Source organism: Centropristis striata, chromosome 21, assembly GCF_030273125.1.
Source record: "Centropristis striata isolate RG_2023a ecotype Rhode Island chromosome 21, C.striata_1.0, whole genome shotgun sequence".
NCBI classification, from domain to species: Eukaryota; Metazoa; Chordata; class Actinopteri; order Perciformes; family Serranidae; genus Centropristis; species Centropristis striata.
Window position 1 is genome coordinate 21,424,000 of NC_081537.1, and position 19,141 is coordinate 21,443,140.

The 19,141-nt window shown below is 39.9% G+C and overlaps 1 protein-coding gene across 1 annotated transcript in view; it reads left to right on the plus strand.

Annotated features, from left to right (window-relative positions):
• Window positions 1-11,207, plus strand: part of sdk2b (sidekick cell adhesion molecule 2b) — a 327,715-nt gene extending 316,508 nt beyond the window's left edge. The window contains exons 44-45 of the mRNA XM_059324690.1: window positions 2,879-3,008; window positions 8,962-11,207. Of these exons, the coding sequence (XP_059180673.1) occupies window positions 2,879-3,008; window positions 8,962-9,396 (565 nt within the window). The 3' untranslated portion in view covers window positions 9,397-11,207. The remainder of the gene's footprint in view (window positions 1-2,878; window positions 3,009-8,961) is intronic.
• The last annotated feature ends 7,934 nt before the right edge of the window (window positions 11,208-19,141 follow it).

Consider the following 19,141-nt stretch of genomic DNA (forward strand, 5'->3'; position numbering starts at 1 on the left):
AACTTACAGATCTCCAGTAGTTAATGTCATGCAATTCCACAAATAAAAACACCGCCATACTGGCAGGAAATCAGCACTGTGTGCCATCAGATGTTTCTTTGCCCGTTGTATTTATACAGAGTGAACATGGGGGGTAGCTGTTGGGAAAAGATTTCAAATCTTCAGGGCACTTGCTTGATAACTGCTGTTTATCACAAATGTATAATTTAATCTATGGTGTGGTGCTTTTTGAGATTTATTCATACTGTGATAATGCAGTTAACTCTTGTTAACTCAAAGATAATGTCACAAAATCATGTTAGCTATCACTACCCTCACTTACCTTCCAGTGACGCCAAAGCAATTTTTCCAATTCCAAAGCTTAATATTAATCACAAATCCATATAAACATTCAGGCTTTTGCTTTCAAAGACTCTACAGGGTCAGAAAAGTTGATCAGTAGTTGTAGCTGTTTGGATACTGCCGATCTGGAACATTCTTTTTTCCGGCTGTTTCATTACTTGTGGAAAAAAAGGGGTATCATTATAAGAGTGTTATGTTTAATCTATTAAATTTTTAAATATAGTGTTCAGTGTCCTTGGAATAACAGTGTCATAGATGCAGCTTGGAATAGATGCAGACCCTCTTCACACTTTTCCTGCCAACATGGCGGTGTAAACAAAATGAGTCACATGACGCCTGGAGCTTTATAAAGAGATCAAAAATATTAGCAGACCTGTATTACATTGTATATAAGTTGCTCTCTATTGTACACATTTCAATCCTCCACTCAAGTTAAGTGATTTATCTCTAATTTAATATAACTCATAATATAATTGAATTACAGCTTGCTTTGAGATTTCCCTGAAGACTTTTTCCATTCCGTCCACACCACACTCAAAAAAACCAGCCCTTGTGAAAACTGCTGGAATTTACCCACAGCATTTCTGAAATGCTTTCAAAATATATTCATTTGGAAAAATGCTAATGTAGTTTTCGACGTGTAAGGCGGCTGTCTGTGTGCTGCAGCAGCTCCACTGGTAGCGGCTGGCGGCCGACACTACGGTCTGAAAAGGCAACAGGAGTCAGTATGTCCCAGTAGTCTCAGCCAAACCAGCACCAATCAGCAGAAACAGATGGGTGTTTGTTTAGCGGGACCGGCGACAGTGGAAAGTACGGAGGAGCCTTTTTTTTCTCTCTCATATTTACTTAAAGAACCCCTGACTAGAGCGCACCATTTTAGGAAATGTTTTTCAAGCATTTCATCTTTCTCTGCCCCCATTTTTTCTCATTCCTTCTTTCTTTCAGCTATTCACTCAACACCTCTCCGACCCGATTCTCACTTCAGACTGCTTTCAAGGATCCTCCCTTTGCTCACTGCTATCACTTACCCTCTTTAAACATACATCTGAATGACATATTTGATCGCCGCAGCATGCCACTGACAGTGTAATCCCTGCAATCATTCATGTAGGCTCTGATAACGTTTGCCAGAAAAAAGCCTGAGGCTGCCATTTCTTTGATGACCCCTCGAGCACCGCAAGAGTTCAGTTTACACTTTAGTCACAAGGGCCTAGTGGTTTGACATTCCACAACCCACAGAGAGGACTGAATCAGGGGGAATTATTCATTCCGGGAGAGACTGGCTGTAGGGAGCCATCTCATGAGTGTCCCATGATTCTCATCAAGCTGCACTCCTACACACACACACACACACACACACACACACACACACACACACACAGTCAGACAGTGATACATGTGAACTTGAGAGGAAGCACTGGTGTTTATATATTAGTGAGAACAAGGGAAGCCTGGAGTCATTGCATGGCCTATCAAAAGCTGCTTTTACATAATTTCTGAGCACAATAAAGAAGGCCTCAGATCTTTATTGGTTATTATCCATAACCAATATAGATTGGCCGGCCAAAGTAACTGCTGAGATCTAGGAACATGGCAATATCACGAGCGGTGTTCGGACTGAAATCAACCATGTTTCAGGGCCTGAACTTGCCAGGGTGTGTATCTTTTGGCACATTTTCCATGGTTTTCTTGATCATAACCAAAATCATTATCAAGAAAAAATATGGAAAATGGTGAGATATCAGCTCTTAAATTAAACTCTTTGTTGTTTTCATTATATTTGTCCAAACAAATGCACTTTTAGTTGTACCAGGTATTAAAATGAACAAGAAATAAGAGAAAACAAGGGTGGTCTAATATTTTTTTTCCATGACTGTATACCAGTTACACTGTAGCAAAAGTTGAGCTTGGTTCAACTTTTTAAATCAATGAGGTATTTTCATGCAGAGCCAAAGTCAGTCTGAAAGTGTCCTTGGAAGGTAAGAAGCTTTGGAACTGTAAACCACCCAAAATTACTTTATAGATCACTTTTTTGCCTTTATTTGATAGTTGACTGCAGAGACAGAAACATGGAAGAGACTGGTAAAGGCTGATGTGCAACAAAAGGTCCAAGGTTGAATCGACTGATACTGAGAAGGTTATGTCCTGGACGATGTTCTACACTCATTGTGTTTCTACAAAGTATGATCTAAATCAATTTATTTGGAGGTAAACCTGAAGGAGAGCAATTCAGAAATGACTGTAACTGCACAGGGAAAAGTGTGGGCACGCAATAAACACGGTAGGAAAAAGCTGAACATGAAAGTCAGTTTGGTAAGAAAAATAAATTGAAACCTTTGTTTTCTCCTCCAAGTAAGTTTGGCTAACCTTAATTATTTATTTCCCCTTTGTTGTAACATCACTGTGTTCCCAGGTCTCAGCAAATACTTTGAAACGTCAAAACTGATTTGAAATGTTCGTGAAATGTCAATGGATTTCCTTGGTTAAGACAACAACCAACTGAATTATTCTGAAAGATGTTTCTATCTGAACCCAGGTCTCCTCCTCGGCCCAGTCCAGGCAGTCTTCACTATTCAGATGAGGATGTCAGCACAAAGTACAACGATCTGATCCCTGCAGAGAGCAGCAGCCTGACTGAAAAACCCTCTGAAATCTCAGACTCGCAGGTGCAGTAGTAACTTTTTTCTACTTTATCTTCTACGACCTCTGAATTCAAAATGTCCACTGTCCGTCTGCATTAAGTCTGTATTTGTTCTATGTTTGTACCCGTCTGTGTGCGCACACTGTCATTTCCTCGGATTCCTCTGGAATTCAGCTTTGCATTGTTGGCTGTACAGTGTTTTGTGTCAGTTCATACTGTCCACATTGTGTCCTCTCTCTGTCATTCACCTGAATGCATTTCGGCCTGCAGAGGTCATAAGATATAGCTACAGTAATGCACAAGGAGAGATGAGAGATTAATGACTCAGCTCGCTGGCTGCAAGGCAGTTTTTAGACCAGTGACCTGTGGAGAATGTCACTCTGCAAACATCTACCTGTGATCCAGGCCACTGCACTCAGCCACAGCACTCGTTATGTAAGGCGGCGAGAGCACATGCACTCTGTAAAGTTTATTTTAGAGCTAGTTTCGTATTGGAAGCTGCCGCTCCAGCCAGGCGGCCGATCCAAGTTTCCTACTGATTTTTTTGTAAGTCATGTCAGATTCAATAAAAAAATAGTCTCTGAGGAAAACTAGAATACTGTATTAGCTTTTCACTCCTCTTCTGTGCCAGAGCCTGGCCTCATTAGCTTTGTAAGTAGTCAAATATCATATCTTTGAATCTCTTTTGAATTTTTTAAGTGCCCTAAGTAGACACTGATAGATGAAAGTATGAGTAACATGTCGAGAATTGCTACTGTGTGCTGAGCCAAATCTCAGTGAGGGAGTGGAATCGATACTTTGTGACTTTCTCTCCGTCTCTCTATCTTTCCATTGATCAGTCTGTGTGCCGCCCACCCTCATGTCTCTGATTTCCTGACTTTTTTCATTAAGGCTTTTTTTCTTTATTGTCACATGTTCTTTTATCCCCATATGTCTTACATGCATATATGTTCTTTCTGTTCCTGTTTGCGTCGCCTCCCTCCCTGCCTCTCTGTGTGGTTTTGGTGAACCATCTTGCAGTCTGCAGTCTGGTTTTGATCCTAGTCAGATGAAAGCTTCAGAGGGGGTAGTGGTCCTGAATTCCCTTGCTTTCAGGCTTCTTTCAGTGTTCTCTTTTATCTACAAATTCTTCACTCTAGGCATTTCTCAAATTATCTTAGGACATCTCTCAGCTAGATATGTCCCGCGTGTGAATTCCGCAGCCAGAAGTCTCTCCCCACCTGGTCTTATCGGGACCTAAGTCCCATTTCCAGATCAAATGAAAATGTCCCTACAATGAATTGTTACGGACAGGACCTTTCGCAGCACGATAACATCCCCTCAAATGAATCATTTCGTCATTTCATCACCTGCCTGACATATCTACCGTTCGCACTTGTGTATTGTCAAACATGGCCCTAATGCAGTTACCGCCCCCCTCGGCATGACGCCGCCTGCCCGCTGCCACACTGAACATTCAGAGTTGGCTTTGATGGGCTGAAACACACAGAGCCCTGCCTGTTAGCCTAGCACTCCCCTGCCGTACCCCTGACAGGCCACCATATCAGCACCCAATGGTGCTTCGGAAAAATCCTGGAATGCTCTTTGAAGTTTTATTGAGCGGATAACTCTGAGCTATCAGTATGACATTGTGCTGTCTGCCCTCTTTAATCCCCAGGGGCTCCACCAGCAGGTATAAGTTGACTATTGTACTCCTCCTCAAGAGGGGATTTGGAGGAAGCTAACATTGACTTGGCAATGCAACAAGGCCACCATTACTGCTCTGCTCCCCTGCAGATAGTTCCCTATTGACTTTTTCCTTTAGAGTATAGGCTTTCTCATTTTGCAAGGTTGTCTCGGTGGCACTGTCTTTGTGTGTCATTTAAGGCCGAAACCAGGCGAAGATAGATGATCTCATCCCTGAGTCAGAGATGGATTGTAGATCTCTCTGCAGAGTGGCATTCCATGGGAGATAAATGAAAATGTCTGCTTTCTGTTACATGCTTTCTCTCCCTTTCCGTCTCACTCTTCCTCCTCCCTCCCACTCCTTGTCTCTCACTGGCTACTGTAGATTTTTTGGCCCGGGCTCAACTGAGAATACTTTCTGTAATGTTTGGATTGTCTCTGGTGACAACGCACCACTTTGTTTTGACTGGCCCAGTCTGGAGTATGATGTCATTGCCCAGAATAAAGCAAAAAAAATGACCGCAAATAAATAATATTTTATTTTAAATAATTTTAAGGCATCTACATGTTTGTGACAGAGGACAGTGGAGAGACAGAAATGCTGGATGAAAGGAGGAATCGTGAGATGGAAACAAGCTTCATAGTGTCTTAAAGTATAGACGAGTGACAAATTAAAGAAAAAAATAAGTAGGAAAATGCAACAAAAGCACATGCTTTCATTAGACTCATTAAAGTCCAGCAGTCTGGGACAGCACTAATGCCCAACAAAATCTCAAATCCCTCGATTATACTTGTTCTGATTGAAGCAACATACATTACAGCAGAAGATTGCAGTTGCTAAGGAGGCCTATATCCCTGACAAAATAAAACTTTCTTTTGATGCAGAAGGCTTTTTCACTGTGCCAAAAACATATCTTCCCATTTCCTTTTTTTCCTTCACTCTAATCTTTTTTTTTTTCCAATACAGAAATTGCTGAAAGCACACAAAAATGTATGTACTTTGAATGTCTCTGGACGTTTTAATCCCCCTTGAGCCCCACATATACCGCCTTTGTCTCTGGGGACCCCTGCTGCGTTCACTTCATCAATGAGAGTGACATAGACAGCCCCGCCTTTTCTTCCCCCTCCTCATTGCAATAATCCATAACTAGAGGACAAAGGACTGACCCACTCTGTGGTATTGGGGTATGCATCAATTTCGAGGGGGGAGGGGGTCCGTGCATGCCAGGAAATTGTTGTTTTGGTCTCATGCCGTTATACACTGCAAATTATTTGGTTCTTACCAAGATAAAAATAACCTTAGATTTAGAAGTGTTAGATAATTGATCTTGTTTTAAGAGTTCATTTCTTATTTTAAGTGTTCAACATGCTTTATTTCTCGATTTAACAATCTTAATTTAAGAAATCTTGTCAAGTGAAATTATCTGTCCATGCAGCAAGATAATTTCGCTTAGATTTAGTGTTTTTATCTTGTTTTTAGACACCCCTTTTTTGCATATAAACCATAGGAAAGTAGAATAAAGGCTTTAATAAAACATGTTAAACACTTGGATTGTCATAAGGTGCTTTGTAATACAACATAAATGTAGATAAAAACAAGAACAGCCACCAATAACCATATGTCATTTTCAGTTGAACTCTGTCTAGAATGAGGTCAAAGTTCAAGGGATAGATTGTGTGAACATCTGCCCTTTTTGCCGATAATGACCATTATGTCTACACCAAAATGTAATTTCAGCCTATTTAATGCACATCCATTGTTGTATTTTTACCTTTTTTTCTCTCTCTCCCACATTGTTCTCTCTCCCACAATGTTAGCAATTGTAAACAGGAACACAGGGCAACTTTATTATGCTGGTGATAAAATAAACTACTGTCAAGAGGTTTCCCCAGTTAATTGGATAGATGTCTTAATCTCTTTCTCTGCCTAATTTAACATCATAATGATGAAAAAATGTTTAATAATTGTCACTGGCAGGCTGGTATGTGTCTGTCTTACACATACTTGCATAAATAAGAGGGTGGTTCCCTTGAGGCTGAGGTGCAATGCTGCATTTCATGCCTTAAGTCTGTTTCTTTCACAGCATTCAGCTCTAGTAATTAGCTCATAATGAGTTGAAGTAAGGAGCCGTGCGGCCCCAGAGGCACATCGTCAAGCATCTCCACTGTAGGTTCCTCTAATGGATCCTTGAGTTATTTCTGTTAAAGACTGGTGATGGACCAAAAGCAAAAAAAGGGGGACAGATTGCAGTGGTTTATACTTGTATGGAGAACATTTCCAGCGTCAGAACATCTGTTGAATACGCTCCACAGCCAAGCAGCAGTAGGACGCAATGCACCGTGTCAACACTTGGTCTGCACTCGCTCTCTCCCACTACCACACATGCACAACTGGAGTGGTGTTTCACCCCCTCAATGCAGCGTTAATTCTTTTAGAGTGAGGTAATACCACTTGAAGTGGCTCAGCATGTCTTGTTGGTCCACTGTGAAGGGATCTTGTTATTGTGTTGTTGCGTTGCTAAACACACTGGCATGACCGGAATGCTTTTCAACACTTGGTTGGCCTCAAGTGTTTACAACTGGGTAACAATATTGCATATGGACAACAAACACTGATGCATCCCTGCTTATTGGAAGGAAAAACAATATAAAACATAAATAGAAAGGAAAGAATGATCATTGTGATCAACAATCTTGAGTCAAACCTCACTGTGCACAGTGTCTGCCTTTGATTAGTTCATGGAGAAATAAGAGTGGGGGGAGGGGATCACTTTCCTTTATTTAGAACCAGAAAAGAAAAAAAACAGGATATTCAACACAAGCATTGTCTTGTGTTTGGACATTTCTAAACTCTACTAAATGTCTTTATATAAGCGTTCTGCATAGGAGACATGTTAAGGTTGAGGGAAATCTGAGCCTACTGCCATATGTATCACATATGTGCTGTGCATTATCCAGCATGGGAGCCGTGCTCGGAGTCCTCGGAGTGCGTGCCAACAGCCATGTTTCTGTATGCGAAGATTGAACATGATAATATGAGGGGAGAGAAAGAGAGCAAAGAACCTTGAGACAGTCACAATTATCAGCACGAGCCCTGCAGAGCACTGTACTGAATAGAAGAAGCCTTTGTTGCTGTTTTTTGTTCTATACTTAAAGCAGCATGGACAGTATCCAGTGATAATTCTGGCAAAGTCCACTGTGCATTAGTTCATTGTGGCACGGTGATTAATCACAGGGTAGCTAGCCAATTGGCAGTTCGCTTTCAGGACAATTAGTTGACCATGAGCGATCCCCACCGAGTGTTCAATGATCACATTTCTTTTTGTTTGGCACCTGGAATGTTACTTGACATGAATACAATAGTGTTTTCTAGCCCAGCCTGCAGCAAGGTGGAGGGTCAGTGACGGGAATGTGCTGCGGATTATTGTCATTTCTTTACAGATGGCTTGAAGGGAATTCAAACTGACTTGAAGAATGAGGAAGAGAAATTTTTACTTCCGTCCCAATAACTCCTAAAATCACATTTCTATGTTTGAGAATACACTGCATCACCTCTGTTGCTTTTTATTTTTTAGCTTTCATACCATTCACCCAGAATGGCACAAAGGACCTTTATATGTATGACATATCTATGATATTATCATCATCATGACTGGGCCATTTTAATCATTCTGTTATGGTGATGTACTGTAAACCCCATTGTTTTGTTCACCCATAGGAGGCGCTGGTGTTTTCATATGGGACAGGTGGCCTACATACACTTCCACTGCATTTGGTGAGGTTCCTGTGGCTGCCTGCTTTGAATGTTTTGTAGCCTGATAGGTGACTGGTTCCTACTGCTAGTCCCCATCCAATCCTCTCCCTCAGATTCCCATTTGGGTTTTATGTGGTACACTGTGCTACACAACACCAAACCCAGTGTTGGTGGCGTGGTGTGGATACAAAGATCTTAGCTCCTGAACATACTGATAAAGTCCTGAAGATAGATTACCATCTTGTGTTGATGGTCCGTTTCCAATGCACGCTTCAGTAACAAAGTCATCCTTCCGTAATCACGCTTTGACCATTTTTGACCATTTTTGGTGTCCATGTGTTCTTGTGCTGTGTCGTAAATGTAAGTGTGTGTGCATGTGTCCGTTGTTTAGACAGGGATGACTGTGAATTGATGACTTTGCTCAAAACAATTCAATAACTTCATTCTCATTTACATTTATAGCCTCAACATCTCTAACTGCTCCACATGGAAACACTACAGAGTCATCCCGTGCTGACTTCATGTATCAATATTTCTATTTATATTCTCTCTTCCACAGGGCAGCGACAGCGAGTACGAGGTGGACCCCAACCGACAGAAGACCCACTCCTTCGTCAATCACTACATAAGCGACCCCACCTACTACAACTCCTGGCGCCGCCAACAGAAAGGCATATCCCGGGCGCAGGCCTACAGCTACACCGAGTCCGAGTCAGGCGACCCGGATCACTGCGCCCCGCCGCCGCTGCCTCCTCTACCTCCACTGCCACCCCAGCTCAGTTCACCAAGCCCCCAGCCTCAGCAAGCCCAAGGCCAGCCCCAGGGCCCGCCTCAGGGCCAAGGCAGCCTGTTCAGGCCCAAAGGTAGCCGGACTCCCACCCCTTCACAGCAGAGCTCCAACCCCCCCAGCCAGCACAGCACCCTCTACAGGCCCCCCAGCAGCCTAGCCCCTGGCTCACGGGCCCCTATCGCTGGCTTTTCCTCCTTTGTGTGAAAAATGCTGAATAGGACATCAAAAATTCTGGAAATATCTACCCACCTGGTGTTGAAGGAGAACACAGAAACGCGCAGTCAACCCAATCAAGTCATTTACGCCTTTCTTTTTATCTTTTCATCACTTCTCTCTTTTTTTTATGTGTTATTTTTTTAGTCAGCCTGGATACATGCGGAACAACACTATGAGACTTTTTGAAGCACTTTTTTTTTTATTGTTTAATGTGTGAAAGTGTGGCAGCGTAGATTTCTCTCACCAGTTGATAAAATACTCTCTGCATCATCTTGTCACGTTTATTTTGCCAGTTGAATTATTTGCATAACTTTTTTGTTTGTTTTTCCTCCCTTTTTGGTATTTTTCTTTCAACACATTCAAATCTAAGTAATCTCTTTGATTCTGTACAAAGTCACAAGAATCTTTGAAAACACTCACACACACACACATACACACACACACACACACACACACATATAAATATATACAGTATATATAAATATATATAGTAGATGTACCTAAAAAGACAAAATCAAGTCGATGCAGAGACTGCATTGACGGGGACTAAAATAACAATATGATGGAGCCATATTGTGGAAGTAAAAGGACAAGTGTTTGTTTGGACTGGATGAACTGGATGTAAAAACGACAACAAAAAAAGTGTGGAAAAGACAGACGTGGATGTGGAATTCATGCCAAATCGAACAAATTTTAATGTGTGAGCCGGGAGCGTTTTAAGCGGATATTGGCAAACAATCATGGGTTTCCCTGGAAACAGCTCTTTGGCCTACAGCACACACATACATTGATAAATGGGACAAGTGACCATGGCGAGTCAAATGTCGATGACTGTGCCGTGCCTGAAGGAACCTGCAGATATATGAAATGAGTGTATATCTGTTAAAGTCAAAGTGTTTAAGTCTTTTTGTGAGTGTGTTCCAGTGGATCAAAGATGCCTTGATAGAGAAACACTTATTTATGATATCTGGCACCAATTGTTACCGAACTGCTGACGGTGCCCTTGACTGCGGCATCGTAATGGCTGGCCTCGCACTACGAGACCCTTCTTTTAATCCTGACAGATGTGGGCTGTGAATTAATTTGCATTCACGACCCATCTTTTTTCACCCTTTGCTGGCTCACATATACACACATCAGTGTCATTCTGCATATGTCTACTGAAATGCTTTGAAATTCAACCTAAGAGGGTCGAAAAGACTGTCATACGGGCACAGCTGCTGGTTCCGCTAAAATGATAAAAGCGAGATTTTGATAAGAGGTTTTTTTCCTGTTTCCTTCCCTGCTGGTATAACTCTTCTCTGTCACTGCTCACAATCACGGGGCAGCGCCGGGCCTGCGCCAAGAGATGATGTCATTGGATTGCCTCACCTCTTTCCCTTTTGTGTAATCAACCACTCTGTACTATTCAGGTGTGACTGTATTGTCCCAAATGCTAATGCGTGTGCATGTGTATGTGTGCGTGTGATTACACTTCTTGTGTGTAAGCTTTACAGATCATTCACTGTGTGTCTGGTTATAAAGAGATTGTCCTGCAGCATCTGTAAACCTGCCTGGAGTAACGCCACAGAGGGCTGGCGCCGTCCAGCCGCCTGCCAGGTACACTCATAACGCTATAGTGAAGACTCAGTGGTGTGTTCCTAGTTTTCATAGTTCAAAAAAACAAAAAAAAATGTCATCTACTTCTTTTTTTTTCTCTGTGGGGTGATTTCATTGTACGCAACAAAAGCTTATCATGCAGAATCTGAATGAATATATGATCACAGTACATTTCTGAAATAAATTATTTTTGAATGTTAGCAGTTCTGCTTCTCAATTGAAAACTGTTGAAAATGCTGATGGGGAAATTCAAATCATATGCCTATTGTAACCCAGTCTGAAGCTACATTCACAACCAACAAAAGCTCTGAAAATGCAGTGTCCTCATTCATCTCAGCAAAAAATGGCAGTCATCCAGGAATAAAGTATATCCAGGCTCAACTTTTTCCACAGCGCACAGAGCCTCTGTAGCTGCACCATAGTAGTCAGCATACATGTAGCAAAGCCATTTCCACTGCAAAACATCTCACAGTGTTCACTGCTCGATCACAGTGAAAGAAACATCGTAATTATGCCTAATGCAAAGCATTATGCTATTCAGTAATGGACGAGGAGGAATAAAAATTACCTGGATGCAACTCTAGTTCTATGAGTACATTCTATGTGCAGCCCACCATCACTCTATCACTAAGAATATAAACTGAGGGCTATTTTCAGTCTGCGTGCATCTTTAGTTAGTATTTCCAGGTAAACTGAGCGTGCTAAAGGGAGTTTGAATATTTTGAAGTGGGAGTGTGAGGTACTTATCCATTGTCAGTTTATTACCTTCAGTAGATGGTGTTTGGCATGCCCCCAGTTTGGAGAAGCTGGCACAGGATCTATGCAATGTATTGCTGATGAAAGGGGCAGCAGCTACACATATTTAAGCCACATAAAAGACACTATCTAGAATTTTTTCACCGCTTTACCTTGCCATCAGACAGCAGGAAACTGAAGCTGTTTTATCCATCAATGTTCCCTCCAAAGCCACCAGACTCCACTGACAAAAACAGTCATTTTGCCTTGCAGAACACAGGAGTAGCTGGTCTGCCACTGCTTAAATTAGTTAGTCTGTCTGTTGTCATTGTGTGACTTTGGTGAAGCCAAACTAACCTTTTAAAACCCCAAAGTCACACAATAACACAGAAAAAAAACAAGATAGACCAGTAAATCCCATGTTCTCTTTGGTAAAATGACTGTTTTTGTCAAGGGAGTCTGGTGGCTTTGAAGAGAGAATAGATGCTTTAATGGCTTCAGTTCCCAGTCAGAAAGGGCCTCATGAGGGCAAGGAAAAGCAGGGGAAATATAAATATAGCATACATAAAATGATGTTGGTTCTCATTTAGGTGGGCATTTTTCAGTAGCCAAGATATATTTTGTTGCTACCCCCAGCTGCCTTCACAGCAGTACCTTGCTGAGCTTCCATCCTGGTCCTCAAACAACACGACTTCACAAAGATCCCAACTATCCCTTTAATACCCAGGGTATATCATGGTACAAAAGGCACCTTACCTTTAATGTCATGTGATGAAAACATCTAAGGAAAACATGCAAAGATGTGACACCAGCAGTGCTCTGTCTATAAATTATTTCTGTTTGCACATAGGTAGGATCTGTCTCTGGCTAATTAGTTGATGAAATTTAACATAACCTGAGTGTTACACAGGGCAGCAATAAATTGGATCAATGTAGATGCTGTGGAATCCTGTTATCTGGTTACAAATGTCCCCTCAGGACTTTTTCATCTTCCTCTCTACTCCCCAATAACCACAATTCATTAGCACATTATTTTTTCCTTGGTCGACAAAACTGGCTCAGTTGGCCCTTTAAACCTATCAGACTGCACATAAAGTCATAACTTAAATGTATTTAAGGCATCAGCATTGCATTGGCTTTTGAAAAAGTACCTGAAGTAACAGACACATACTTGCATGACAGCAGCACATGTACAATGTCAGTTGGTGTTAGATGCTAATTGGATCACAGTCAACTTGATCCAGGGCTAACCTACTAAACACATAGGCATGAGAAGAGAGGAGATTAGATGGGATGGGACAGAACAGGGAATTGGAACGAGCGCGTCCAGAGCGCTAATCCCTTTTTTGAAAACACATGGGAAATTTCCCTTCGACAGAAGAATCACAGACAGGAGGCATTTCACTTGCTGAAAAATTCATTTCCCCCTGTCCCTCTTTCTCTCTCCCGCAGGAAATGAATGACAGAAAAGAGAGAGCTGGTGGTCCCTGTTAAAAAGGGAGCCCAAGGTACTAAATAGCCCTGATGAGCTTTGAGAACCCACAGTTGAAATAATAAAGGATTCAGACAGAAGGTGTAGTTCAAAGGAGTTTGAAACCCTGAATTTAATTGCCTCATTTGTGAGCTTCACTGAGGGTGGTTCAGGGATTTGAAGAGGATATACTGGCAGTTGGAGAAAGGATACTAATTTGAGAAAGGGGATGTTCCCTGAGTGCCGTTCATGAATGCCTTTCTAATGTACTGTTTGGTGGATGCTTAAATTGGTTTCTGACTTAATGTGCATTATGGGAAAAAGCACAAAAATGACCATAGCCATTTTGGTTAGTCCCTTTGCCCAAGCCAGCCTCTCTTTCACTCTCACTCTTCATGCAGTTTGGATGGACACTAGTTTCCACTGTGTGTGGTTCAAACAAGATCTACTTAGAGATCTGACGCAACTGAAAGTTGTGACATAAATTGCTGAATTTGTTGGATGAAGTCATATTCGGTCACAATTATTTTCATGGCTGGTAGTTTGACCAGTTGACAGGTTTCCACTTGAAAAGAGAGTCCCTCGTGTTCCAATTTCTGACTGTAGCCTTTCCAGGCTGTATTCATTATATAACGTCTAACACAGAGCCACACAAGGAAGCAATAATTGAAGGAGGGGGCCGCATCAGGGTAATGCGCCATCAAAGTTTTTTGCTCTGCGTACCCTCACTGAAGTTCTGAGGTCCCAAACAGGGCTTCCCATCAAACGCTGCACCACTAATTGGTCCATCATGTAATAACTTAAGACCTGATGATATTTTCAGGTGGGTGAATGAGCGTCTGCAGTGTATAAAAAGTTAAAAGTTCACACCTGAGGACCAGATGACTGTTGTAACCACACAGGAACAAGCTCATTTAGACATGACCTGACTGTTTAATGCTTCAAAGGTTGTACATTTGCTGTGTGTGTGTGCGTGCATGCGTGCATGCGTGTGTGTGTGTAAAATTAAAGACCATTTTTAATGTAATTGCAGTAGAGTGTACCTGTAAAATGGCCCAATTACAGTATGCTGATACATATTACAACATAATATAACAAAAAATGATAGAAAATCACCATATTATGAGATGTCTATACTTTGAGAAAAAACAAAAAAGTCATATTATAGCATGTCGATTTTTGTCAAATTTTAAAATGCCTAAAAATGCTTAAAATGGACTTATTAAACTGTTGATACTTGTAGTAGTACAGATTGTCCCAAAATGCCAGAAAATCACATTATTATGAGATGTCCAAAATTTGAGAAAAAACAAAAAAGTCATACTATAACATGTCGATTTTTGTCAAATTTTAAAATGCCTAAAACGCTTAAAATGGGTCAATTATAGTCTGTTGATACATATTAGAACATAACATGGCCGGATATTACAGAAAAAAAATGACCATCTCAACAAAAAGTAAGAAAATAAAACTGTACATAAAATGGTAAAAAAAAAAAAAGGCATAGTATCATATAGCGTTTTTTGTCAAAAATTGTCCAATTTTAAATGCCTAAAAATGCTTAAAATGGGTCAATTATGGTCTGTTGATACATATTACAACATAACATGGCCAGATATCAGAAAAACACCATATCATGGGATGTGTTCTTTGTCAGAAATTATAAAATTGTAAAATGCCTAAAAATGCTTAAAATAGCCCTATAACACTCTGTTGGTATGTGTAGTAGTATCGATTGTCCCAAAATTACAGGAAATCACCTTATTATGAGATGTCCAAAATTTGAGAAAAAACTAAAAAGTCATACTATAGCATGTCGATTTTTCTCAAAAAAGGTCAAATTTTAAAATGCCTAAAAATGCTTAAAATAGCCCTATAACACTCTGTTGGTATGTGTAGTAGTATACATTGTCCCAAAATTACAGGAAATCACCTTATTATGAGATGTCCAAAATTTGAGAAAAAACAAAAAAGTCATACTGTAGCATGTCGAAATTTGTCAAAATTTATCAAATTTTAAAATGCCCCAAAATGCTTAAAATAGTCTTATTATACTCTGATGGTACTTGTTGTACGTACTTTTGGATAATTCTCACTTAACCGGATAAAATAACAACACAATGAGCATAATTTTTACTTTCTTTGAACATTTCGGTTCATTACACAGACATATCATCAGAGAAGAGCTTAATACATCACATATACAAAGACAGATAAAGTACTCACTTACAGTAATGTCACTTTCACTCACTTTGACTCAGCAGTATTTCCCACATCACATTTAATCATGCTATCAGGGAGGAGGCAAAACAACATCATCATGTAACACTTGGTCCAGACTCACAATGACTTAACTCCTTAGACAGTGGAAGAAGGTATAAACCTCTAAATAGCAATTAAAGGCACATAGAAAAGGCACTCAACCCCGGCGTGGATTCTGTTGTTTTTTTTCCTACAAACTTATTTTATACAAATTTTTTTTTTTTGATGAATTGTCTTATGTTTGTAGGAGTTAGTTAATACTAACTCCTACAAACATAAGACAATTCATCATCATTTCAAAACAATTTGTACTGATTAAACTTTAATACATCAAATAGCAAGATACATGTGAAACCAAAATATATCTGAAGCAGTTTAGGATCCCACCTATATACTTGGATACAAATAGTTTGTAGTGAAGACAGACATAATTGGTGGCTCAGTATATACAATGATTAATGGAAACCTCAAATTAAATTGATCAAAAACCATTAATAAATAAAATTTAAAAAATCTTCATCAACCATCATCCATCTTTATCAACCTGAACAATTACTGTGTCCTAAATTATGTTTTGTAGAAAACAAGAGTTTAGATTTTAGGGGTTGGATCCAAATCATTTGAATAAAAAAAAAACATGAATAAATAAAGGACAATTACCAAATAAACATGGGCATTTACATCATTTTGTCATTTTATGCTCATGTTAAAAACCTTAATGTCATCTTAAAGGGCACTCATTAAAATACTTTGAACATAATTGAACATTTCAACCCAACCTAGTGTTATTCATAAAATCTTAATTTCTTCTCCTGATATGCAGTTGGAAAAAACCTTCTTAAAACCATCAATAAAGTCGTCTTTACTGATGATTGGTGAATTAGTCCCAGTCCTCTCATTAGTGCAAAAGATTAAGACAGTTATCTGGATTGAGCCCTCTTGCTCAGGTGATCCGCTCCCTTAGTCAATCCTACTGATGGAAACACCTCCGTCTGTGCCAACTGTGTCTGGCTTTCCTTCCACCTTCAGATGATTCGCAGGGCTGAGCTGGGCCGCTCCATCTAAGAAATAAAGAGACACCAAAAGTGTTAAAAGTATGAAAAGCCTCGTTTCCAGGCTCTGGCAGGCCTGAAAAAAGGTAGGTGTAAGTGAAAATTTATAGGAATAGCACAGTTAATAATTTCTCTTTTCATATAATGCTATAATATACCACAAAAATGAAAAAAACAAGTCCCATAAAATTTCATAGTATAGCATTCTAAAAAATATTTTTTTAAAAGCCCTGAAAATGCTTTAAATGGTCTCATTATACTCTGTTGTATATTAAATTATTAAATTACAGAAAACACCATTTCATAGGATGTCCAAAAATGGGGAAAACCGCAGTAGTATAGTATGTCGAATTTTTTTGGGAAATTGGTCATAAAATTGAAAAATGCTCCGAAATGCTTAAAATTATACTCTGTTGATACATATTTTATTGTAATCTGTCCAAAAGGGCAGAAAACACCATATTATAGGATATCCAAAAATAAAAAAACAGTATGTCGAAAAATGTCAAAATTGGTCCAAATGTAGTGTGTCTAAAATGCTGTAGAATAGAACAGTGATAATTTTCAGAGAATAGTATGTCCAAAATATTAAACAAACACTGTATTATAGTTGGTCAGAAAATAAAAATGTCATACTATAGTATGTCAAAAAATGGTCATAGTGTAATTTGTCCATAAAATTTAGTTGTACAAGAACACTTTTCCTGTGCAGCCCCCAACCAGAAGCTGACTCCCTAAATTGGCACTCATACATCAAAACTTTGAGAAAACCTGGTTTCCTAAAAGTGCTGAAGCTTATGTACTATTTCTTGGCTGGCACTTCCCACAGTCTCAGTTTGGCAACAGCAATAAGAGACAAACAGGATAATGTGTTAGTAAGTGAGCTTTGAAAGTGCTGAAAGTGGGTTTTGGTTCCTTTAGACAGAGCCAGGTGACCTGTTTCCCCGTTTCAAGTCTTTAAATTAACCTAAGTCATCTTGGCTGCAGTTTCATATTGGCCAGCTAATATATGGAGAAAAAAAATTACAGCCTGACCGATATGGGATTTTGAGACTGATGGAAATTAATTGATAACAGATATTGTGGCTGATATAGAAAATGGAAAATAGTTGAAAATACACTGTTTTTAATGTGGATTGTGCAGCGAATTTTCACCACTCTGAAAGGTACCCAACCATTATATATTGCGTAAAAAAAAGTTTTTATAAAGGCACATATAGGACAGCATAAACACAGATACCAAAAGGCCAATATTTATAGATATATTATATCTCTCAAGTGCTTAACAAAATTAGACCACCTGTCATGAAAACGACTTCTTCTTTTTATTTTTTTTTATTATTTATTTATTTTTATTTTATTTTTTATTCTTTTCTGCGCAATTCGCGGCCCCTCTGCGCAATGCGCATGCGCTGCCTTTCTGCCTAATGCGCATGCACAAAGGGGCCGCGCATGCGCATACGCGGAAGGACCGCGCATGCAGGTGGACGCGTGGATATAAGATTTTTGAATGTGCGATAAAGTATGTGGGAGTTATTAGCACTTTCCTTTATTATAGCGCCACCTAGTGGTGGAAATTCAGGATGACAATAGATTATAAAATATTTCTCCAGGTGTGACATATATTTAAAGTTTCATGAGTTTTGGGGTATGTTCAGGCAGTGAAAAATGCGATCATTTGGGAAGAAGAAAATAATTCGAAATACAATAGGCACCTCGCAGGTCGTTGCCTGCTCGGGCCCTAATGATTTTGGTAATTAGGGCCTCGGAGCAATCGCACTGAGCACTGGTCCCAACAGCAATAGCTGTAGGGACCAGTGCTCGGGGAACAGTTTTTTTAGATCGCTCTAACAAAGCTATTTTTTCATTTTTCTTAAAAAAAAATCATATGTAGACGTTCAGGAAGAACTCGGGACGCTCAAAGTGAAGTCGGATCAATTATAGGTATTATGGTTTTGCCAAAAATGCTTTCTGTTCGAGGCCAGAAATTCCACCTGTCAATGTTTTGGGACATTAGCAGGTGCCAGTTAATTCTGTTGATTGCTTTGATCTGATTGCCTTTGATCTTTGATGTGATTACAGTTACAGATACACACACACACACACACACACACACATGCACTACACACACACACACATGCACGCAAGCACGCACACTCCTCACACATGCATACACATGCTTCAAACGCACGCATGCACGCACACACACAGTAACTTAATGTGATTTTAATTACACACACATACACACACACACAGTAACTTTATGTGATTTTAATTACACACACACACACACACACACACACACACATTTTGAGGTTAAAGGGCATAGTTTGAAATCTCTGAAGAATATCATCATAGTGTACACATACCGGCAGTAGCCCCCGTGGCCCTTTCAAAATTTCCCCAGAGGAAATTTTCTAGTTACTAATGCTCTTAATTTAGGACAGCTGTGGCATATACCAGTGGTGGTCTAATAAATGTGTTTAGCACTGTATCTGTAAAATTGGATTTTTTTTTTAACATTTTCATATTTAAAAATATCAAAGTTCCTTTAACTTACCCACTGCTTCGTGTTGAATATCTTGTTTCACTGCCATCAGTCTGATTGCCTGGG